This window comes from Macrobrachium nipponense, chromosome 45, assembly GCF_015104395.2.
Source record: "Macrobrachium nipponense isolate FS-2020 chromosome 45, ASM1510439v2, whole genome shotgun sequence".
NCBI lineage: Eukaryota > Metazoa > Arthropoda > Malacostraca > Decapoda > Palaemonidae > Macrobrachium > Macrobrachium nipponense.
The window spans coordinates 34,881,773-34,907,530 of record NC_061105.1 but is presented as its reverse complement, the minus strand read 5'-3'; the positions used below and the strand labels follow the sequence as shown (position 1 = coordinate 34,907,530).

Here is a 25,758-nt window from a genome sequence, read left to right as displayed (position 1 = left end):
TCTACCCATAGTTGCTAATCACAATAAATTATTTTTGTCAGAAACAATGCTTAATGAAAATTATAAGGTAAACCACGGAACACGAGAACTTGACAGCCAAACTTAGCACCCTTTAAATAAAAGTTTGTGTTTTAAGCTTTGCTGCAAAATTAAAACTTTATTTTTAAACAATTTCATCCTTAATCTCGGTATCGGAAAAACATTGACAATTATTTTATTGCCGATACGTGAATTTCCATTAAAAATATAAAGGACTGGTTCTGCTTAATCTTCTCATTCGTGGTTGAAATGGAACGGACAATAAAATATATTAATCTTTTATTACTTTTGGTAATTTTTTTTCACGATTCCCTCCGGTACTTGGATATTAAATTGTATTATTGTGACGAGTAGTATATTCTTCTGTTAACACAATTTCTTAAGTGCCTGCATTTTCTATCGATTCTCAGCCACAGTAGCTGCCTGTCACTCTTGATCTTTGATTTCCTCTCATAAAAGCAAAGCAGGAATAATGTTAAATTTCCCCAGAGGCCAAATACCAAAATAAACTCAGCCTAATCTAGTATAATAACCCAGATTAATGACTTCACCATATGGTCAGTGCAGAGGATGTAAGGACATTTGTTAATACATACCAAATTTTCCTTGAGGTCGGTTGGCTATAGAATTAACCAGTGCAGCAATCCAGGTTAGACTTATAATGCAGGAGTTTAAAAGCAAGGGCATCTGCGATTCTGGTATTTTTTACGGGCTGCTCGGTGGGCAAGAGCCCGTGCTGACACAAGGTCAGCTTAATAAAAAACGATGATGATTCTGGTCAGTCAGTAGATCCCCAAATGCCGATACATTACTCTTCAAAAGTCTCATTCAAGACACTCGGTGAATCATAATTCGTGGACACTTTTTTTATATAATATTAAACCAGGTGGACTACCCATAAAATTGGCAGATTTTTAAGCAAGATACGTACTAGTGAAGAACTTAATTCTAATACTGAAACCGTTTCGAGTGAAGTAAGTGTCCAGCTAAGAAAATTAATTTTAGACCTAATCGGAAATACGACAAAAGTTATTAAAGTTTTGGCTTCACGTGGACTAGAGATGAAAATCAGCCTCTCCCGTTGTTTGGTTTGTGGTTGTAAAATGTCAAATGAGCCTATGCTTCCTAGTAAATTAAGTAAACATTTTCAAGCAGTACATTGCAGTCTTCAAGGAAAAGACTTAACCAACAAAACAAGCAAGCAAGCATTTGCTTTCAAAAGTAGAGTAACGTTGTCTGAAAAAGCTCAAATTGCATTTTATGAAGTATCGGAAATGATTACCGTAAAGTTGAAGTCACATACTCTTGCTGATTCTCTTATTTTGCCCGCTTGCAAAAAGATGGTGAACACTAAAATCAAAGGTGGACCTCAAAGTTTAATTCACTGATGCGCCCTGAGGTAAAAGAGGTTGAAACACTGTCACCTTGGTAGACTGCATCTCTTGATAACATGCACGGTGGCTGAATAGAGGAAGAATTAGTGAGAGGCAGAAGATGATAACTCAACTACATCTACCACAATTATATCTAAATTACACTTAGACAGGTAACAACAGCGTTCCTGGAGATGTGATAATAGATTGATTTATGACTTATACTAAAGGTGGCGTCAACATTTAGGTATTTTTGTTTGTTTGTATGGTGCTTTAACGTTGCATGGAACCAGTGGTTATTCAGCAACGGGACCAACGGCTTTACGTGACTTCCGAACCACGTCGAGTGTGAACTTTATCAACACTGATACCATACCAACCATGCCGCTGAGGCGCTGCACAACATTTAGGTTATCTGCTTCAAGTGCAGACTGGTAGAAGAGAAATGCCTGCACCCTTCTGATTCGTACCCTCTTCAGGAAGTGATTTAAAGGCCTTCAAAGACAGTGCAAGAGATCTTCCTCACTAATAGTAGTTGACAACAACACAGGGACAGAAAAGGGTGGCATAGTACGGTCATAGCTACCAGACAACCAATTCTTAACAAAATCAGGAGAAACTTCCAATGACTTTGAATGTAATAACCCACCACCTTGGAGAATAAAAAACTGCTCACATGAACCACATATATTTGCTTCAGGATTAATACAACTTGGTCTCTTGTCTCTGTTCTGAGCTGATCTTATGGTATTTGGCCAGGTAGTCAGTGAACTCCTGGTATGGAGACTTGGTGAAGACCGTTTCCTTCCACAAATCAGGTGTCAGATAAGCGTATGTCTTTGCAATGGCAGCGTAGGTTGCTTTAGCAAAGTTACCCAGGGTAGCAGTCTGGCCTCTTGCACTTGTGTAGCAATCTTCAATACCTGCCATCTGTAGCAACTTCTTGGGCACAGAAGCAGCGACAATACCAGTACCACGGGGAGCTGGGATAAGTCGCACTAATACAGAGCCACATTTGCCAGTCACCTGAAAGAAGAAAGCATCAAAATTACAAAATGGAGTTTTAACATGGCTAGTTTTATTAAATTACAAATACCAAGACTTATACAACTAAATTAATTTGAAATAAAATAAAAATTCAGTCTCCCCTCCCCTACTAGGCAATCTAATACTATTAGAAATATATAATTTCAACTACAATATCACTACCAATACAACTTCATGAAAAAGTTTGTTTGTAGATAACAGAGTTGATGGAGTGTAAGACTGCATCAACACAGATCTACCTTCTACTCTGCCTGCATTTTTCATAAAACTTCCCCAAGGAGAGGACAGCATTCGCGGTATACAGGTACAAATACTTCTTTAACAGATATTACAAAAACATCAACAGCTCTCCAAACTACTTATACTACAGCCAAAATTAAACAATTACCAATATCTACCACAGAAGCAACATTTTAACAAGTGACTTCATTCATGTATCGTGGATGGAATAAAGTAAAGGGGACCTCAAGTCAAGAGTACTTTCATTAAACATATCCAATGATGTATTAATCCCCGTTCCCCAAAAAATAAAAATTGCTATCAAAAACAAATCTAGATTTTACAGGCAAACCTGAATGTTTACCCAGTGCCCTAGACTTCCAGTAGTACTTATACACGCATAAACTTGATAACACTAAGATTATTGGTATTAATACCTCAAATATTATTATATATTATATTACTAATTCAAAAAGTTGCAGTGAACAAATTAGTTGGCTTTACTTAGCAGAAAACTACAAATTTAAAGGTGCCTGTAAATTACCTATGTATGTCTAACAAACCACATGTATATCACTTCATTTTATCATTACTTGTTTAACTTTAATCAAATTTTTCAAATATACTTGAAACTAGAGTGATAATGGTAAAGTTGACAGTTATCACTAGTATCACCACCATCTATTAGTGAGCACAACCAAATTTCCAAGTGCTCATAACAACAATAGCATATTGGTAAACACCATCGTAATATGTTGACTTTAATGATGATAATTTTTCAAGATTTGTAGATGAAGTTTTTGCTACAGATATTGGTTTTTCAAGCCTCTTAATGTATTAAGATACCCATACTGGTAGCTTACTTTCTTATAACAGGTTTCTGCAGACCCAAAGACTTTACTAATTTATGACATTCAAGTTGTCAAACAAAACACTAGGTACTACTTTCACCTGAAGCACTCAAGACAGTGCAAAATACAATTTTTGCATAACCAGTGCAGTAAGTTCAGTATACCTTAAGTTTAACCAAACCACCGAACTGATTATATATTTTAATAAGGCTACGAACGAATTCATTACTTAGCAACGACACCTACAGCTTATTGCCGGATCCGAACCACATTATATTGAGAAATGAATGTCTAATCACCAGAAATAAATTCCACGGATTCCGCATTGGCAGAGCGGGGAAGCGAACTCAAACCACCAAACCAGGTGAGCACGCAAACCACTCGTCCAACAAGGCCTTATAACCAGAATAAGAGACTGCTAATACCTCAAGGAACCAATTATAATATTAACACGCTGATGTTAGTAGATAACAGAGTTGGTAGAGTGTATGATTTCACCAACACGGAGACCTACCCATTAATCTACCTGCAGTTATCATAGAACTTCCCTATTGAGGAAAGCACTCGAGTTTTACAGGCACACCAACAGCTGTTTTCAGCAAATGTATTACAGAAACATTAACAATAATCTATACAGTAACGAGAGAGAGAGAGAGAATCACACTACTTTTTTTTTTTACATACTTAGGCGAAATTCACACACAACCAAATAGTAGGAGAAGGGCTAATATTACAATAATGAATTCACAGCAATGTTGGAACATGTGAAAATGTAACTTATCCATAAACAAGGTTGTGTTTGCAGTAAAATTGCAGCAAGTCTCGTTTATGGTAAGTGCCAATCCCCTTCTGTTGTAATTGAAAATGTCAACTGAATGGTAACAGACACCTCTGGCGCCACTAAATCCCAGCGTCTACTTCAATGTTACCAAATACATATACTACATGTCCTGTTGAACAAGCCAACAGGAAAGCAATATTTTTTAGACACAGACTTGACTAATTTATGACATTTAAGATGTCAAGAAAAGCACTGTCACTTTCAGCCTGAAGCGGTCAAGACAGTGAAAAGTGCTTTTTTTTTTTTTTTTTTTTTTTTTTTTTTATTTTGTTTTTGGGGGGGGGGGGGGGGGGAATTATGTAAACTATATTACTGTAATTTTTTATGCCAATAATCATAACAGAAACTATATCTTCGTTTAACCAGACCACTGAGCTGATTAACAGTTCTCTAGGGCTGGCTGGGAGGATTACATAATTTTACAGGGCTAGGAACCAACTGGTTACTAGACAACAGGACCTACAGCTTATTGTGGGACCTGAACCTCATTATATCGAGAAATGAATGTCTAATCACACCCAAGATAAATTTCAGATTCCATGTTGGCAGTGGGGAAGTGAACTCAGACTACCAAATCGGTAAGCAAGCACATTATCCACTTGTCCAACAAGGACTGTATAATCAGTATAAAAGACTGCATGATGCCTAAAGGAAGCAATTAATGTGAACTAGCTGATGTTTGTAGAAAACAGAGTTGGTGGAGTTTATGACTTCACCAACACGGAGATCTACCCAATAATCTACCTGCAGTTATCATAGAACTTCCCTATAAAGAGGAAAGCACTCGAGTTTTACAGGAACATTGATGACTCCCTTTTTGGCATAAATTACAAAAGCATTAACAATATTCTAAATCTAAATACATATGAGAGAGAGAGAGAGAGAGAGAGAGAGAGAGAGAGAGAGAGAGAGAGAGAGAGAGGGAGAGAGAGAGAGCGAGAGAGAGAGAGAGAGACTCCACCACCTACCACTTTCATTTTTAACCAAATAATCTTCTTCCCTTATATTTTTTTCTTACTATTTCTTCAAAGTGCAATTACTGTAAAATTTTTATTCAAAAATGACCTAGCCAAATTTTCTTCGACTTCATTGTAATTTCCTTATATCTTCAAGACTTTTTCTATGAAATTAGTTGCATCCTATTGGCTGGATGAGACAGACTTTACAGGTATAGGTAGGTAAACTACTGGAAAACAAAGCACAGGTTTTATAACAAGAAATCACTTATATTGAGGATACAACAATACACCAAAATACTGACATCTTTCATTTTGATGTTCATGATAAACTGCTTTACCTTTCACAATTTCGATTAAGTCTACGAGTTGGGCTAAGATTCCAATGACACATTAGCAGCAAAAATAGAACTTGTGAATATATTTGCTTCCATTGGGATGGTTGCATTAGCAGGGGAAATTACCCAAAGTCTCTCAGTTACAGTACTAAGTCTAAATCCCTTCTTGTCGCAATTGAAAAGGGCAACCCAATGGTAACACACACTTTTGGCACTGCTAGAGAGAGAGAGAGAGAGAGAGAGAGAGAGAGAGAGAGAGAGAGAGAGAGAGAGAGAATTCAACCATCCTTTTTGCTTTAACTTGAGAACTCATTAAACCCCCACCAAGCTGTGTAAGTTTTACAAAAACAAATCGAGACATACCTTGCATGGTACTGTATGGGGTTTACCGATCTTATTACCCCAATAACCTCTTCTTACAGGGACAATGGACAGCTTAGCCAGAATGATTGCTCCACGGATAGCAGTTGCCACTTCCTTGCTGCACTTGACACCCAAACCTATGTGGCCATTGAAATCTCCAATGGCAACAAATGCCTGGAAAATTTTGTATGAAAAATTAGTCCATGAACAATTTTATCAGCACCAAAGATATACAAGGCATTTCTTACAACTGTTACTCATCAGAATCAAAGTGCACTTGGCATTAAGAAAAAAATTTACAGAATACAACACAAGCAATTCCAAGTCAAGTAATATTCTTACCTTAAAACGGGTGCGCTGACCAGCACGTGTCTGTTTCTGAACAGGCATGATCTTCAGTACCTCATCTTTGAGTTGAGAGCCAAGGAAGAAGTCAATGATCTCAAAGAGAGAAGAGGTAAATCTCTTCCAGACTCCTGATCTTGGCATCCTTTACCAGCCTGCCTAGTTTGGTGATTGGAACCCACTCCTTTTCATTTTCCTTTCCACGGCCACGTCCTCTCCCACGACCGCGACCTCTTCCACGACCACGTCCTCGGGTACCAAAACCTCCCCGGAAGCCTCCACGGCCAGATCCTGAGTCTGCCATTCTGCAACACAGGATGAAAAATAATAAAATCAATGAAATCTTAACTGAAAGTGGCTAACACCAAGGATACATGAAGACATGTGCATTACTGTACACCACTTGGCCAGGGTAGGACAGTCTGGACACCACTCGAGGAAAGGTTAGGCTTATTTTCACTGTGGGACCTGTCTGTTACTCTCAACTGGCCACTACTGTAATTTGGTTAACAGTAAGAATAACAAATAAAAACAAAACAGCCCTAGTGGCAAAAACCTTCACTGTACTACAAATGTGCAAAATTACACCATGACAAATAACACTATTTTCTCTTGCAACAAACAAAATCTTTTTAAACAGACATTTACTTAAAAAATAAATTAAAAAACAAAACAAAAAAATTATGCACCAGGATTTTCTTACAATTAAAACTCCTATCTACAAAAATAAAACCGTGGGTGCCAATCATGGAAGGAAATGCTATGTATACAGAAATGTTTTTTTCACTTCTGGTAGCATTTCCTTCAATTTTTGGTGCCCACACTTCTTTTGGTACACATTATTCAACAGTTAAAAATTCCTGGTGTAGCTAACAAAATTGAATGTGATATCCTGTCAAGACAAAGGTGGTTTGCAAAATCCATAGTTACTGAAAGATTGATCATATAAGGGTGTATTTTTTTTTATCAGAACTGAGCACCCATGCAGAATTCAAAAGTTAATAGATGGGAACACTTGAAAACCTGACTAAAAAGTCTTGACCCAAACAGACACCGAAGTTAAAACAAAAGCATGTAAAAGTTTATCCTTAGCCCAATATGCATTTAACTAAACTTTCATCATGGTGGTAACTTGTCCATTTGCACCATAGTATATGATTGTACAAGGGACAGCACTTCCCACTGGTACGATGTTTTTTAAACTTTACAACTAACTTGCCCCATTGTATATGTGCTGAGGTTGCCACAAGCTAAATAATCAACAATATAAATATAAACCATAAAGGGAATTTACATCAAATGAACCAACACTGGCACTAGAAAACTTGCAATTAAGACCTAGTAACAAGTCACTAAAATGAAACCAAAAATACTACAAATATGTATTAGTAAATGTTTTTGACGATGCCACTGCTCCCCTATTTGATTTATAAACCCTTGACCTAAGTTGGGATGGCATGCAGTTCAGATAGAAACTTTGCCTTACTTTCCTTGTACCAGGTAAGAAAGGATCAACACCTTGACACTTTTTCTGCTTTTCTAACCCTAGACATTGAGCGACTTGAAATCATGCATTAAAACGTTTTGATAAGGTAGGATGCACAATATACAGTAGATGGCTGATGGAGAAAAAAAAAAAAAAAAAAAAAAAAAAAAAAAAAAAAAAAAAAAAAAAAAAAAAAAAAAAAAAACTATGGGCTCCTCAAAGCTTGTAAATTAAATAAGGCTTCTGGTTCCCTCTTCCTTCTGGAAGGCCTATAGGAGGTATAAGTAAGATGTTGTGACTAAATTTTTAGCTATGGAGGAGGGGCACTGGGATCCAGGAGGGGCACTGGGATCCAGCCCTAAATGGCTAGACAGATGTCGATAACCATTCTGGACAGGTAACATACACATGCCATTACCATCTCAATTGTGACACTCTTATCACCTGTATCTTTACAAAGCTTACTCTCATTAGTTTTACAATCTCTCAAGCAGCAATATTCCCATAATCCACCTCAGCATTTTCACCTCACATTTTTATCACTGTTCCCAACCAATGATGTCTCAAATATTTTAAATACATACGTATACTCAAAATTTGTTACTGATTTTAGTTCTGTTACAGCATCATGCCAACAGTCATATTATTTTTCAAAATAAACTGGAAAATAAACTTGTAACTTGGTAAAAAGTAGCATAATTTTGCAATAGATGGTAGTTTTTTTTTTATACCATGCACATTTGCATATCTTCCTCTTTCCATCAATTTTTTTCTTACTTGGCCAGCCTTTAATTTAGCAGTCGAGGGGTGTGCTTAATATATATTTAGCCCAGCCTGTGAGAGTGAGAAGCCCTTATCCATCACCAATGACCCCCTTCTGCCCAGAGTTCCAACCCCTTTACCAAGGTGACAGCCACAACCTGCTCCCTTCTCGATGAAGTCTTCTGGAGTTTTAATGGGGCATCAAATGGTGTGACTAGCAAGCCCTGGCATTGTTGGCCTAGCCAACCCCAAGGCTTACCTAGTACAGGCAGTCTCCGGTTATCAGCGATCCGGTTTTAAGGCGCTTGTCTAGCACCATAACATGCAGTTCTGGTTATCAGGGCCATAAGGTGCCAATAATATTATGGCGTCATAACATACCTAAAGGAGGTGCCATAAATCACTAAGTTGCATATATTTCTAGAAAAATTTCCCTACCTTCCACAAGAACTTGCAGTCCCTTTTACAAGACAATAGTAAATTTTAACAAGTTACACATGCTTTTACTAATTAATTTTATGTAAAATTTTAATTACAGCTCACTATATCATCAGATAAGAACTAAATTCTGTAACAAATTCTGAGCAAATTTGTTGTAACATTTAAGTAACTTCAAGATTGAGGATGCAGTAACTTTTTTAAATTGACATACCATAAAAGAAAAGAATAAATCCAACAGCAACCCCTAGTTATATTTATGAGCAAATATATAAGACATCATGAGGGAGAGAGGCAGTACATGTCTCCTTGACGTCAAGCACTAGTGGTGGGCAGAAATCGACTCTGGAATCGATCTTGGCGAGTCTACCTTAGCGATCCCGGAGTCGACTCACATCCACAGAAAATAGACTCCACTCTGCTCCCTATCCGCCAGCCGTTCGGCGCACCTGATCATGACTCATTCATCAAGATCACCGACCTGGGGTCAGCTCGCTGACCGCTCAGGGTCAGGGATCGATCATCAGTCAATGACAATCAGTGGTTATAGGAAGATCTCGTCGTCGGTGTCGGAATCGCCTCATTTTAATGTAAGTGTATAGTTCAGTGCATTGTATATAAAGCATTTCTAACGTTGCATTTAGAGGACAGTTATAAAACGTGTACATACATACGTGTTATAAATAGTAGCAGTGGTATTTATGACAGTAAATAGTAGTAATTATGAGAAATAGTCACAAATACACGTGACATACATTTTTTTTTTTCAAATAAGCCACGAATTCCTTTTAATTTCGAATTCACTTTCAACTTAGAAGAAACATTTCTTTATGCTTCTAAGCAGAATTACTAAGTGAAAATACAGATTTTTTTCTTCTCAGATTTCGTCCGTGGACTTTGATTCTAATCATGCAGCCAGCCGCAAAACGTGCAAGAAAGAGTCCTGTGTGGGACTTCATGGAACAGGATTCCCCCACCACCGTTAAGTGTTTGATATGTAAGCAAACGTTAGCTTACAATAGAACTACAAGTTCTATGATGAAGCATATTCAGTCAAAGCACCCTTTACAATATGCAGAACAGAAAGAGAATAATTCACCTGTTTCACCTGCAACATTGTCTCAATCGCAAGCCACATCAAGCCACTTTGCCCAGCAAACTCTGCCTGATGTATTTGCTAAAAGAGATGGCTATAAGGAAGGAGGTTTGAAAAAGCAACAACTTGATAAACTGCTCATTAAAATGATTGCAACTGACTTGCAGCCAATATCCATTGTCGAAGACAAAGGATTCAAAAATGACAATTTGTCCAAAATTGCATTTTTCCTAACTATACAAACCCTGAGGTCCTTTTACAATAGGAAGTACTAGCGGCAGCTGGATAGGTCGTAAGCTTTCGAACAAGGGGTTCGGTAGTTAACTGCTTGTCCGACAGGCGCGCGCGCGACTGGTAGGTAAACAAATCACTTTTGCTTTTGGCCCAAGCAAAAACTGCAGAGTGAGGGGTGGCATGAGGTGGGGCTATGTGTAAAAAGGACCTCAGGTTTTGGTATAGTTAGGAAAAATGCAATTTTGGACAAATTGTCATTTGTTCCGACACGGCATACAAACTTCGGTCCTTTTACAATAGGAAGACTCACTTCTTGGTGGGAGGAATCTGAGTCTTTTGTGAACTGACTGGTGTTCGCCCAACCTTGGAATGCCTCCCTGGTCGTAAGAGCGAGGGAGGGATCCAAGCCTCTGTCCGATTGATCGGGGTGTGCACCGCAGGATCAATGGTCGAACCTCTGGACCAAGTACTAAGAGAGAGGCAAGCGTATCTCTTCGTACCAGCAAACAAGAACAAGTTCCTATTTGCAAGAGGCAACATAACGTTATGGTTTGTCTCTTGTTGGCATCCACTTCCCCCCCCTTGTAGGAGGAAGTGGTGGATATTCGCTCCCATCCCTAGTGAAAGGGATAGGATGGGGCTCTGTCGAGTAGCTCACCGGCATCTCGTCCTTATCCAGCAAGGTGGATGACCGTATCTCCCCCTACCCACAGGTAGAGGGGTAGAAAAAGATAGGAAGAGAAGCCAGTCACTCTCTCATTCACTTATCTATTCTTACAGTCACACCAGGACTCGATGCTGTTCAGCCTGCTAGGGTCTGGGTTAGCTAGACAACGTTGTTGAGCAGCCACCACGGGTCCTAAGGAAAACGATCCAAGGACCTGTGGGCAATATCCAAAAGGTAGAAGGAGGTGCCAGTGGTCTGGTTGTACCAGACCCCTGCCTTCAGTACCTGCGCCACGGAGAAGTTCTTGTGTAACTCGAGGGAGTGTACTTCTAGGTCATCTTGGTGCTGACGAAGTCTTCAACACTCAGCCTGGGAATGATCGATTTCTTCCAGAAACGCCGCGGTCGCGCTTTTCACAGACAAAGCAGCATCTCCTTCGCATCGGCGAAGGTGGCCCGGAATGAAGTCCATTAGGGAGGGGATTGTGAAGGACTCTAACCGATCGTCAGGAACCGAAGGGTTCAGAGTCTTCGCTACGAATTCGGTACGAAATCGAGCGTCACGAATCCCCATCCCCTGGATGCTTGACTTCGCAGGAAAAGTCATGCAATTACCTCAGAGGAAAAGAAGGGAATGGTCGTATGACCTATCCCTCTTCTCGACTTCGGTGATGTCCTGTACCCATACTGGTCTATCCGTCTGCCGCGACGTTGTTGTTCTCGGTAGTGGATAGGACACCGACACTCAATGGTGGGTGTCGATGGTATGGGTACTGTGACAAGCCGTTAGGACAAGAAAAGATTGTTATGGAACAACCGAACTAAGTCCACAGCGAAGTTCGTAACAGACTTGGGCGCTCTGACAGCTGCCTACTGACTGCGTTCGGTAGGAGGCAAGTTGTCCAAGCACCCGAGCAGTCACGTGACCTTCGCCTTAAAAGGGTTATGCCAAGAGACTAAACAAATAATTTGTTCGTCACCGATGCCAGAAGGCAAGGTGATGACTCTCTTAAGGCATGTGCCCAACAGGCGAAAGTCAATTGCCTTCTAGAGACCGAGGTCCTTGATGGCAAGATATCTCATAGTATAGTTGATTCTCGGGTAAGGAGAAACAACACTATGTGACGTTGAAGACGAAGGTGTACAGAAAATGCAACCTACGTCTTCACAGCTGAACCGAGAGAAGGATTCTCAAGATTCTGAACCTGTGCTACAAAGACTGAGAACGCTAACCCGCTATTGATTGCTGTCCGGTGAGGATCGTAGTTGCAATAAAAGTGGAGCGCTTCCAGTAATGAAGACAGGGAACTACTGCCTGAAGAACTGCTTCTCATGGGCTGAACATTTGGAAGTAGAGCTGTCAGGTCGGAGATGTCTTCTGACATATCCTGTTAATTTCGGGGCGAGCAATGAATTGCACACCTACGAATACGAGATATTTTGAAGACAAAAACTCAGATGTCTGCAAAATCATTCGCATTATCGCAGTGCGATGCAGCGGTTGACTAGTACAGACTTCTGTTACCGTGCGGTAAACAGAAAGATGAAAGAGTCCAAGAGATATCTCTGTTGAAAATTCTCGCAATGTCGAAGGCGATGAAATCGAGCGTCACAGCAGTAGATGGTCCTTCATTATTGCGAGAATCCTCCCCGTTAATCAGAGACCTAAGTCCATGATTGTTGGGCAGAGATACGGTTCGGTAGTCAATCCAACCAGGGGAGAGAGAGACGTAACCGACCGTGCATCTCCGAGACCCTAGCTGATACTGAGCCGCTATCAGGCAGTTCAATACGCAGTAGCTCTCGGTGACTCGTCATCCTGAGTTGCCAGGTAATCCATTATTCCACGAAGGAATGCGTTCGGGCTAGAACCATCGAGCATAAGAATACGCTCGAGCAATTATATTTAACCGAAACGGATTTCGGTAAATACAAAAGCTGATTTGGTGTTGTCATGACAATACCAAGTATCTAAAATCGAAACTGATAACTGCTGGGAGGTTGCAGGCAACCCCGAGTTGCAGTTCAATTAAGATACAATTCGTCTCGGTCACAAACCGTAGAGTTAACTACGGTATGCGCCTACCCCACGGACAATTCAACTGTTAAAGAATCATGTCGCGAGGGTTAAATACGTAGTATATTTGTGGTTCTGTACCACGACCTCCATCCTAAAATCTTTTCCCCTCGAGGAATGAGAAAAAGGATTGGAGATCGACCCCCTTCGTTCTCTAGTCAAAGAGAGTGAAGGAGAAGTCTTTCCCAAAGGAAAGCTTCAATGGTGAACAGAATACCGAAGACGATAGTTCAAGCCAAACTGGAAGTTCCCGTCCGTTCTTCTCTATTCCAGGTTAAGCGCCTACTGTGAGATACTCTTCTTTCAGCAGCAGTCATCTTCCAAATGCTAGAAAATTACAGGAATTCGAGCATAAGCGAGGTTCCCGATTATCGTGTAACAATTATCGGGGATTCTCGCTCACTTTGGATCCGTGGTCTCGTCCTAAGTGTTTGGAGATCGTAAAAAACTCGAACACTCTGAGTGCGCTAGAAATTCCGTAGAATTCTAAGCACTCTGCGAAAACCCCCCACCGAATTCGTCAACGACATCGGCTGGTGGTCCTTCGCGATTCCCGTAGAAATCGAGAAAGGGGCAGGATCCCTCTCAACCGGACCGGGGCTTACGTCAGGTAGGACCCGAAGGTCCCCCCGGTAGCGCAGCCCCTAACGTGGGATCTTACAGAGAAATCTCTGTAGGATCCCTCCCCTTTCCCTCGTAGCCGTAAGGAGAGAGGGAATGGGGGAGGAATTGGATACTGGCTCGCCTTCCAGCGGAACTAGCAGTTGGAGAAGAAAAGGAGCAGCCATCGCCTTGCGGCGATGGCCTATCAGAGCCTGGGAAAACGTATCGTCAGGAGGAAAACGTTTTCACCCCGAGGAGGGTTACGAACTCATACTGTAGGTAAGTGTCTGCCGCCACTGTGAACGTCGTCTGGGTGGGGCTGATCACACCTGACAGGAGAGAGCCGATACCGACTCCGACTCATTCCAGTCCTCGTCGAGGTCGAAACCTCAGGAGGACCGAAGGGGTATTTAAATACGGTGTCCGAAGACACGTAGAAACGCCTCTGTCGCAGTAGAGGAGGTGAAGTAGCTTGTTCGACCGGCCAGAACTGAGAGAGCCTTCTTGTCCGGAGACGAGAGACTACCTGGTTCAACACAGTCGGCAAGCTCCGATCGCGGCAGACCCACCGTCGATTTGGGTTCCCTCTCGGGCCCCAAAACGACTCGAGCCGAGACGTGGCTCTGCTGGTGGAAGCAGCGATCCTTCCCCGAGGTCATTGTGCTGACGAATCAGCGCCGTAACCTCGGCAAAGTTCCTCTGGATCTCGGAAGTCACAGCATCTTGCAGAGTGGGGACCGTTGTTAAGCCCTTCGAACAAGAGCATATTCCGAGAACCTTCCTCCTAAGAAGGGGGAACAGCGACAGCCCTCTCGGTCTTCCCCATCCACTTGCGCATACGTCCTCCTGGCCGTCCAAGAACCGTGCCTGGCACGTAGGGCGTCGTGTGGGATCATGAGGGCGCACCCCTCACGATCACTCCTCAATACCTCGCTCCTCCCGGTGTAACCCGAGGAGGTTTGAAGGTACGGGAGAGGCAGACCTGACGCTCCCTCGTTGCTCGCTGGCAGAACCAGCAGGCTTGGAGGGCTGCAGGCGATCGTCAACCCGCGGTGGCGATCGAGCTGCATGCCTGGTCGAACCGTCTCGCTGTGGAGAACGGCTGGACTGAGCACAGCGGCCCCGATCTCGAGTGTCAGAAGAGCTGGTGCTGGTTGCCGTACCCGTCGCTTTCTGTGAGAGCGACGGTCAAGGCGAACCTGCAGGCTCCACTGTCACAGTGAGACCGGTGCTTGTCCTCACGGCACGTCACGTCGCTGGTTCCAGCCGTGGCTGGCACCGGCGAACGGGAGGACCTCTTCCCAGCCTCAGCCCGTGGTCGGTCGTGACCTTCACGTCCCCGGGTAGCCAGCTGTTCGCCGCGAGAGTGAGAGCTGGTCTGGTGAGAGTCCGCATGAGCGGCTGTCACCAGTCTTCCGCCCCGTGCCGTGAACCTGACGCTGAGCGGACTCAAGAGGTCTGGTTCCTGGCTGCACGGTCGCTGGTAGACGACCGTACACTCGTACCTCCCGGCGAACGAGAGGCCGAGACGGACCCTGATGCAGTGGCAGAACCACTGACACCAGGCGAGGAAGTACCGGTGTTAGCCGGTACCCCTCTGGTCCGTCTCTTCTTCCTTGCGGAAGAAGAGACGGGCCCCGCTCCCGAAGGAGCAGGAGGACCAGCGGAAGGAACCCTCCCGTCCCACCGAGGTGAGACGGGTCCCGAGAAGCTCCCGAGGGAGACTTCTTAGGAGGGAGGAGGCAACCTTCTTCTTCCTCGGCTGTGAAGCCTTAGAAGTCGAAGGGGAAGAGGCGGCAGCCGACGACGATGAAGAAGATGAAGACGACGACGACGACACCTTCCTCCTCTTCTTCGTCAGCTTCCTCAGGACAGACGTAAGATCTGCTATCCAGGGCGGAGCCGGGGCTGCTGTAGCCGAAGCCACAGGGCCCGGACGCACCTGTACAGACAGACCAAAGTCTGGGGTAGTACCACCACGAACCGGGACGACATCAGCAGGTATGGGCATCTCAGGAACAGCAGGCACAGCCAGCACAGCATCGGTAGGGACAGCCAGCGCAGCACGGCAGGGACAGCCAGCGCAGCAACGGCAGGGACAGCCAGCGCAGCAACGCAGGGACAGTCAACCCAGAATCGGCAGGTACGGCAGGTAGCACCGGAAACACAGGAAGTGGAGCAGCAGCCAGCAACATCCTGGTACCGGCGGCAGGTCCAGGGGCGAGCTCTAGGGCAGCGGAAGTGTGGTCGCTGCAGCGCGGCAACCACGAGCGGCGGCGGCACGCCCCCCTCTCGTACGGCGAACGGCACTTCACAGCGGCTGTAGGCAAGACTGTTACCACGTGAGGCGAGTCACCAGGTGAGGAGGGACGTCGTCACCTGGTTGCGTGGTCACCACTCCATGGGTGACCGCAGTAGGCCCAGACATAGAACCGCAGCCCCTGGACACTAGCACGCCCTGCAAATGGAAGGACGCCCATACCTCACCAAGGTCCACCCTCGTGGCAGTAGCACCTGCGGAAATAACAGTAGTAGCGATTAGTGGGGGGGAAGTCCCTCGCGCGGCGGGGGGTGAGCCCTCTCCGAACGAGTGGAAGACCCCTAATACAATTGTACATCGGGCACCGAGCGCCCCCCCCCGCGCTCGACGGATCGGGCGAGGAGAAGAACGCCGATAACCTCCCCCCCCCCCAAGGGGAAGGGCCATCTGTGGGAGCTGAGCGGGGGGGGTTCTCGTTCCCCACCCCCGCACAGTACCCATGTACCCAACAACAATATAAAAGAGCCCGAGAGCAATCGTGCCATCGGCCCGAATGCAAGGGCATAAGGATCAATTCCCTGACTGAGCGGAACTTGAACCCAAATAAATATTGATGCAATCAATAATAAGGAATAAAATGAAAATGCATCTTGCATTACGATTCACTTCACAATGAATAAGGGCTCGGATCGAGCGCATTTGCGCCTCGGTACCGAGCGCAAGGGTAAAAGGATCCATTCCTTACCTTATGGATCAAGGTTTATGGAAACCTTGATCCATAATGAATTGATGCAATCAAAAAAAAAATATGAAAATGAAAAGAATACTGCGCTTGCGATTTCACTTCATACAAATAAAAAGGGGAAGGATCAATTCCCGGGAAATAGCGGAAACATTGATCCAGTAAACAATGCAATCTCAATAAAAAATGAAAATGAAAAAAGAAACTGCACTTGCGATTTCACTTCATTCAAAATAAAAAGGGGAAAGGATCAATTTCCGGGTAAGCTCGGAAACTGATCCAAAATGAGTATTGCTACAATCAAAATAATATATGAAAATGAAAAAGAATACTGTACTTGCGATTCCACTTCCATACTGAATAAGTTTTTCCAACCCAAATATACGCTCGGAGCGAGCGCTCTCCCGCCCTCGGCACGGAGGGCATACACAATACGAGGATCATTTCTGGGAAAATGATTCCCGCACTTACGCCCTTCAGTCCCGGCACTCGGGTAATCGGAGGGCGTGGTGAAACCAAGATCCTTTAATTCACAATTGATATTTTCTAGTCAGATCCCTCCGGCTAGGCATAACATAACCGAGGATCTAGACCATGAACAAAATTTGTTCCGACACGGCATACAAACCTTCGGTCCTTTTACAATAGGAAGGTACTAGCGGCAGCTGGATAGGTCGTAAGCTTTCGAACAAGGAGTTCGGTAGTTAACTGCTTGTCGACAGGCGCGCGCGACTGGTAGGTAAACAAACCACTTTTGCTTTCGGCCTGCTGGCGTGTGGACGTGTATCATCGCTCTCTGCCCGCTTCATCGTCGTTGCTTCGCATGATTGTGTTTTTCTTTTTTTTTTTCTATTTATCTAGTGAAACTGAATTGTAAGTACAATCATTTCATATTTATTCCCATTGAATTCAATGGGAATAAATATGAAATGATTGTACTTACAATTCAGTTTCACTAGATAAATAGAAAAAGAAAAACACAATCATGCGAAGCAACGACGATGAAGCGGGCAGAGACGATGATACACGTCCACACGCCAGCAGGCCGAAAGCAAAAGTGGTTTGTTTACCTACCAGTCGCGCGCTAGCGCGCCTGTCGGACAAGCAGTTAACTACCGAACTCCTTGTTCGAAAGCTTACGACCTATCCAGCTGCCGCTAGTACCTTCCTATTGTAAAAGGACCGAAGTTTGTATGCCGTGTCGGAACAAATTTTGTTCATGGTCTAGATCCTCGGTATGTTATGCCTAGCCGGAGGGATCTGACTAGAAAATATTTGCCTGCAATGTATGATGAAGCTGTTAAACAAGTTCAGGGCGAGCTAAGAGAAACACCACATGTATCGCTCACAACAGATCTATGGACTTCAAGGCAAACTAGGGGCTTTATCACCGTGACTGCTCATTACATTAACTCAGAGTGGAATTTAAAATCAGCTGTATTAGAAACGGCTCGTTTGAAAGTTGATCACACAGCAGAAAATATTGCTGATGAACTAAAACGCATTTGCACTCTATGGGAAATTCTTGATAAAGAATGTTGCATTACTGATAATGCAGCAAATATTGTGGCAGCAGTCACAAAATACATGAAAATAAAACAACAGCCATGTTTTGCGCATACACTGAATCTCGTTGTGCAAGATTCAATAAAAAACACAAATGAAATAAAGCTGTCACAAGAAAAAATTAAGCGCATAGTGTCTTTTTTTCACCACAGCGTGAAGGCAACAGACAAACTAAGTGAAATTCAAAACCAAAATGGAGTGGAAAAGAAAAAGTTAATAATGGATGTTGACACCAGGTGGAACTCGACGTTTTATATGATGGAAAGATTTCTCGAACAGCATGAAGCCATTACCACCACTTTGTGTTTGTTAGGGAAAGGCAACATGTGCCTTAGTAGTGAGGAACTGGAAGTTGTAAAAGGTGCAGTGTTGCTACTGGGACCGTTTGAAGAGGCAACGAGAGAAATGTCCACAGAAAATTTCACCTCCTTGTCAAAGGTTATTCCAATTACGAGGGCACTTCAGCAGTGCATAAACTCAAATGCTCACATGAGTGCAGGTTTTGGCACTGAACTGCAAAAACAGTTGCAAAAAAGATTTGCAACAGTGGAAAAGGTGTTCCAGCTGGGAGCAGCAACGTTGCTAGACGTGAGGTTTAAAAAAGTGTCTTTTGTTGACATGGGAAATGTGAAGGTGACTGAAGAGAGAATTATGAATTTAATGCGCAGTGAATATTCTCAAGAGGAGATAAACGAGTCTGTGCCAGTACCTCATGTATCCCAGTCGTCAGAGACAGAGAGCCACATAAATGAAGTGCAGGCTAAACGGGGATCACTCTGGCAATGCTTTGATGCTAAAGTGGAAACAACTATGAAGTCACAACGATTGACAAGCATAGGGCCTCACATTGAATTGAGGAGGTACCTCGAGGAACCAATAATTCCCCGGGATGAGGACCCATTGAAATGGTGGAAAATGGATAGTGTACTTTTTCCAAAGTTGCATGCCTTAGCTAAAAAGTTTCTATGCATTCCAGCTACTTCTGTACCTTCTGAAAGACTTTTTTTTCGAAAGCAGGAACTAATTTCACACAGACGTAGTGCTTGAGTGATAAAAATATCAACATGATATTGTTTTTGAATAAAAAACATGTAATAAACCCTATCTGAAGCTTTATTTTAAATTATTACCGTTACTAATATCATAATACTGCTAGTTTGATGCCATCTCTAATATATGTGATACTGCTTTATTGATTGATGTAGGAACCATGTGATATTGGAAATGTTTATCATTACTGTAACTATAATATGTGATACTGATCCCTCATCATTACTGTAACTATATGTGATACTGATCCCTCATCATTACTGTAACTATAATATGTGATACTGATCCCTCATCATTACTGTAACTATAATATGTGATACTGATCCCTCATCATTACTCATACATGTGCTATATATTGCTTTATTGGTTAGTGTAGGTAACTTGTGATATTGAAAATATATATTACTGTAATATAAAAACATGTAAATAAACCCTATCTGAAGCTTTATTTTAATTATTACCATTACTAATATGGCATACTGCTAGTTTGATCCATCTCTAATATATGTGATACTGCTTTATTGATTGATGTAGGAACCACGGTCGGAACCATGTGATATTGAAAATGTTTATCATTACTGTAACTGTAATATGTGATACTGATCCCTCATCATTACTAATACATATGATATATATTGCTTTATTGGTTGGTGTAGGTAACGTGATATTGAAAATATATATTACTGTAATATGTGTTACTGAGCTTTCACCATTACTACATGTGATATTGGTTTAAACGGTGGTCGATTTATGTACCAAATGTGATACTGAAAAATATTTATTATGTATTGTCATATCATATTGGAAATGTTTGTCATTACTGTAATGTGATATTCAAATATTTCCAGCAAGGCAAAAGAAACGGCGGACCTTTAAAATAAACAGATGTATAAAGTAAAAGTGAAAGCTTAAAAAGAGAGGAAGATGTATAAAAGAGAAAGGAGAATAAAATGAAGTGGATATATAAAAGAGAGAGTAAACAAAAACATAATAAGGGAGTGTCAAATGAAATAGATTAATAAAGAAAATTTCTGAGGTGAATAAAAATGAGTGTAAACAATTGTAATTGAAATTAAACTTACAATCAATCTTTGAAACATATAGTAGAATAATTGATCATATGTTAATAAGACAAACACTAAAGAAGGAAATAAGTATAGCATTTATAATGAACAAAAAAAACCAAGGAATAGGCTATATGATTCGAGACAAACTGCCAAAACTAAAAGCCATAGGGCAAGGTCATAGATTAAGAGGATAAGATGGCCCAGATAAAGCAGACAAAGCCTAAAGCAATGTTCTCCCATATGAAAATAGGCGACGATATGTTAATCTGTTTAAACTCCTCCCTACCACTCGATTTTGGATTGACTTTATAGTCTTGTTTGGTTGGACAGTGAACACCTGCATGTAATTATCCTGGAATGCGGGCCTAAGTCTCTCTAAGCGGCTTAGGAACAGGAAGCGCCCGAGTGACTCGGAGAATATTTCTTTCCTCCAAGACCTCCCCCCACCCCCCGAGTCCCTTGTTTGTTTGTCTTAGGTGCAGCTGCACCCAGGGAGTCAACTCCATCGACGGCGTCGAACCTCTCGCCACTACATACTACAGAATGACGTTGGGAGGGGAGTCTACTTCAGAATCTATTCTTGCGAGTCCACCCTCTCCAAGAGTCGATTTTGTCGAGTCCAAAGTTTGCGATTTTTGCCCAGCCCTATCAAGCACACAACTAACTCATGTCATGAGGCATCGAGTCTTAAAAGTTGCCATTGGTGAATTTGTGGACGATAGAAGTAATAGCACCTCTTTCCTGCCTGATTCACCGAGTAAATCTGTTAATTACCAAACCCTGTCATTACTATATGAGTATAAGGTAAATGACAGGGCTGCGACACAGTGAACACCACTCTCAGAACATGGCCAACTTCCGCAAAAATTACTTTAATTTGTTGCCATGAGCATTAGCTTCCCAAAAATTTACTTAATTTGTTGCCCCAAACATCAGTCAGGAATTGCGGCCAATTCAGGCAGCACATGGAGACCTACGCTCCTCTCGCACTAAGTGTTTTCTGTAAGTTACAAAACCTTGGCATAATTCAAGCGCTTTTCCAGAAAATGACCACTATGTTACAGCCCAGTCATTTACCCAATCTGTCCACTTAGGGTTAACTGGTGATTTTGGCCATTACTGTCAACATAGCCTAACCAATCCCTCATCTTGAGCTGACTGTAAATGGATAGGTTAGGCTAACCTCTAACCTAAGCTATAGCCTATCCTTAACAACTGACTTAGCAGGTGTGAGTTAACTGTGAATGAAATTACAAAATCTAGGTACATGAATGATAGGGAACAGAAGCAGAGTTGGGCAACGTAAAAGCTTAAGAAATCCAACCATGAACGTTGGCAAAAACTCAAATTTCTCTGAGGATGTCATACCCTGGCCTAGTCAGAACTTACATTCCTAATGTAACTCATGGCTAGGAGGCATTTGCCATCCATGGTCCAAACCAGTTAGGGTAAAAAACCGCATGGTACAGGGGTGGACCATGTACGATCAACGTGTACAACCCGAAAAAAAGTACATTATAACGCGTCCTGACATCGGAGATGGGCATCACATTATGTTGACAAAACTTCAATCTTTTGAATGGTATGCTTGGAGTTGTAATTGTATTCTTGTTTCACCACTTAAATATCAAGTGAATAAGACCTGTCCAGCGTGATAAGGGTTGGTAGTCGGTGGTGTTTCCCCCTACATAAGCATAACTAGGCCTTTGGAGCGCCTAAAGTCTAGTTGGCCAAGAGTATCGTCTGCTTGATAATGGCAGCCGAATAAAAACATGATGGCAGCTGAATGGAAGATATTTTGGTAAAACTTGACAAATCTAGCGCTTAAGTTTTGGTCCGATTTTAGAAAACGTGCAGTAAGATTATACAAATGGTATTTTCAGGTGTAATTTTTGCAGAACGGATTGGGGGGGACCCATTGGGAAACCAGGGTTTCTAGGTGGGGGAAACTAAGACGACAATTAAAACTAGGAAATCCATGAAACGGATGTGTGGCTGACCCCTACTCTACATTGGTTCAGACACGAGTTGCGCAGCCTGCGTAACTAAACTGTCCCCTTACTCTACATGCATATTTTGAACATATGGCCTGTTAACCTAAGTGGAGGTTTGGGCAAGAGACGTGCAGCCTGACTAACTAAACTGACCCCCGAACCAAATGAACCAACCTAACCTGACTTAGGGCGTGTGCCCTAACCTGGCTGGGGGGTAAAGGCCAAGCATAGTAACAATGATTGTGACCTAACCAAACGAATCAACCTAACCTGGAGCAGGCCTTTTAGTTTAGGCAGCAAAATTTCCCATGCTTACTGAGCATACTGACGATGGGTAAATAAACCATAGGTAGATTTTAGCTATTGGGTACTGAGGAACGGTTACCTGCACCTTGTACTGGTAGTATAAGCAATGTCATATGGGTGAGTGGGAGGGGGATCCGGGGGGGGGGGGGGGCCGAGGGGGGGTGGGGGGGGAGGAAGTTTCCTCACAGCAAGGTGCGAGTAAGGACGCCGGTTCAGGTTGGGGTGAAATGTATTTTTTATCGTGCCTAGCCTTTGCACGTTATGCACTTCAACAGAAAATAAATATTGCATAACGAAGCAGTGTGCATTCTGATAGGCTTTAAGAACAAATAGGTAAAAGTGTGAGACAAACGTACTGACATAGCAAGCCATTTTCCTGCCGTTCTCAGTCTTGTGACCTAGTCGTGGATGATGCACAGTAGGTTAAAATACCGAAGCGGTCGGCCTCTGCCATAGCGCGACCACCTTCCCGAAACGGTACTTCCTCTACTTTCCTCCCGAAGTAAATTTATTCTCGCAAGTCACAAATTAAGGCCGTAACTTCCGATTTTCGGGAAGGTGGTTGCGCTATGACAAGAGGCCGGCCATTCGGTATTTTACCCTAATAAATTGCAACAGCTGGATATAAAACAAATTTGCCCAGCCTACAATAAGAAACTCGAGGCGAGCTAGCCTATATATACAGGTAAATAACTCGAAAATACCGGTAGGTCTCAAGTAGGCCGGGGGAGACGACAGGTTGGTCTGACAAATAGCCTAGCTAATGCGGACGGCCTTAACGCTGGCGCTGGAGTAAGTGGGCCAATCTAGATTAACCAAAACGAAATCGCCTTCTCAGAATCATGACAATGAATTGACGATTAACCCGACCTCTCCAAAGCCTAATTCTACAGACTTTCTCTTCACCGCGAACAAAGACAACACTTTCGGCCAAGTAAATTGGCGGGACCTCCGAATCGGGGATAACCCTGTCAAACATTTAGTAAATGCATCGGTCTTCATATAATCAGCGGTTCTCCTTCATCACTGGAAACCATGCAACTAAAGTCTAAATGAAGTATTTACGCAGTTACAGACCAAAACAACTAGACTTTGCCTCGGCCGCTCCGGATGCGGGGAACCATCGAATCACATTTCCCAAAGTTTATTTTCAAACTTACATTTCACCACCAAAACATTAACTAATGACCTTATTTCTTACACAAGTGCAACAGTCAATGATTAGACTAAATTCTGCTATGTATACAAGGTCGGATGGCACAAGATAACGAAGTAATACAACGAGATAAATTAAACCGTACACTTACGTGGAGGAAAGCCTTAAAATGAGCGAGTAAAGAGCCCGATGGTGTGAATTTCTCGTAGAGGGTCCCCCCGAAAGTCTTCTAAAAGATGCATTTTTTAGAATAACCTATTTCTTTTGCCCAAACAACGAATTCGCCTCATTAGATTCATTATATTTACTTATATTCATCTATAATTGTGTAGATATTAAGAGGAGCGAGAATAACGAAAAATTACGTTTGTTTTGAGATATCTCGGTATTCCAGAAACTAAGTTTGCTTATATTTAGAAACTTTAACTCCAAATAACTCGATTTTTTAACCTTTAAATATCATAAGAATATTATCTGCCATAAGTACTAATAGAAGGCCGTTCTTGACTAATACAGTAATGCTGCAAAATTAAAGTACGTCTTCTTTCCATTTCTCATGGGAATTTTGGTCGTATTTCTGCCTTCAACTTTTAATGAATATCACATGATTTAGACATAGTTTTGACATGAATTAGGTGTAAGAATATGAAAATAAAAGCAATAAGTATGGTATACGTGTGTGTGTGTATAGGTACTATGATTACAGAAACAATTCGTGGTTTTCATCTCTGCTATCGGGCATTTAAAGCTACTTAAAGCAAATTGAATTGAACTAAATAAATGGCAGCGCAACTCCTGTATAGGCTGAAATGTTATAAACAAAACAAAAAAAACTTTGAATTTTACCCAGGTTATGTCGTTCCACGCTAGTCAAAATCTTACATTAATTTACCTTTCACGTTTACAAAATTTCATAGTCCCCTTTTGATCAATTAAGATGAAAAGGGCTTTTAAAAACGCTAATTACATAATAGCCCATTTTCTTAAAATTCTATATGTATGATAGTCTGCATGTCTTAATATTTTCGACAAGAACACTAATGCGATGATAAGGTGTTGACCGTCAATAATTGTCATCAGTATTTCTTTCAACACTATTGTAATAGTGAGCTCATTTATAACCACTGGATTACTATTTTATACTTTCGACGTCTATATTGCTAATTTTTTCTTATAATTTCTCGTAAAAATAAAGATGAATGAGATGATGTAACTTTTGGGATCCGTCTTCTAGGGACACAATTATATTGCATCATGCAATTAAATTTTTTTATTGATCATTTCTTCGATGAAATCAGTAGACTAAAATTTTTATCAATATTCGGCCGCGACTTGCCATGGTCTATTAGACTATTACAAAACAGAACTCGCGTATGATGCAAAGTTCACTAGTAGTTGGTGCACCGTGCATTGTGCAAAATGGCTACGTGAAATACCCATTATGTTGCAAAGAAGTGTGGGAGAATATGCACTAATTTCCTAAATTTCTGCACTTTAATTACAGTAGCTTCTTTTTAAAACATCACAAGAACATAATGGTATACGTACATCAACCAATATTTAACTGAATGCCTTCCTCACTTCTGGTTGGTGTCACAATTTAAATGGCTGTACGTTTTCCTTCTTCCGAGACCCGCAGAGAGAAAGTCGACATCACAGAAAACGTTCTACTGAAGTCCAAGAATATTGGAACATCATAGAGATGTACTAAATAAAGCATACAATAACAATCACCTGTCTTGAGCTAGGAAAGTTTTTTTCCATCTTTTACTTCTATCATGTATTTTGTTTCATGGTTTAGAGAGATTTAACTAAAATTCTCCCTCTCTTTCTCTCTGAGAGGATAGTCATCATTAGGTTATACTTCACCGTTTACCATTGTC

At 42.1% G+C, this 25,758-nt stretch overlaps 2 protein-coding genes across 2 annotated transcripts; one reads left to right on the top strand and one right to left on the bottom strand.

Moving 5' to 3' along the window:
- Positions 1 to 2,084: 2,084 nt before the first annotated feature.
- Positions 2,085 to 25,544, bottom strand: LOC135214467 (small ribosomal subunit protein uS5-like). Its single transcript, XM_064248812.1, is given in 5 exon segments — positions 2,085 to 2,438; positions 6,028 to 6,201; positions 6,370 to 6,475; positions 6,477 to 6,677; positions 25,424 to 25,544. Coding segments are annotated over 4 exon segments (804 nt in total). The 5' UTR covers position 6,677; positions 25,424 to 25,544; the 3' UTR covers positions 2,085 to 2,114.
- LOC135214207 (zinc finger BED domain-containing protein 4-like) lies at positions 18,021 to 19,349 on the top strand. Its single transcript, XM_064248273.1, has one exon. The coding sequence runs from the start codon at positions 18,021 to 18,023 to the stop codon at positions 19,347 to 19,349; it is 1,329 nt and encodes a 442-aa protein (XP_064104343.1).
- Positions 25,545 to 25,758: the final 214 nt, after the last annotated feature.

Bases quoted from the DNA above. Each gene is read 5' to 3' on its own strand.
- LOC135214207 (XM_064248273.1), top strand. From the start codon at position 18,021: ATGTATGATGAAGCTGTTAAACAAGTTCAGGGCGAGCTAAGAGAAACA.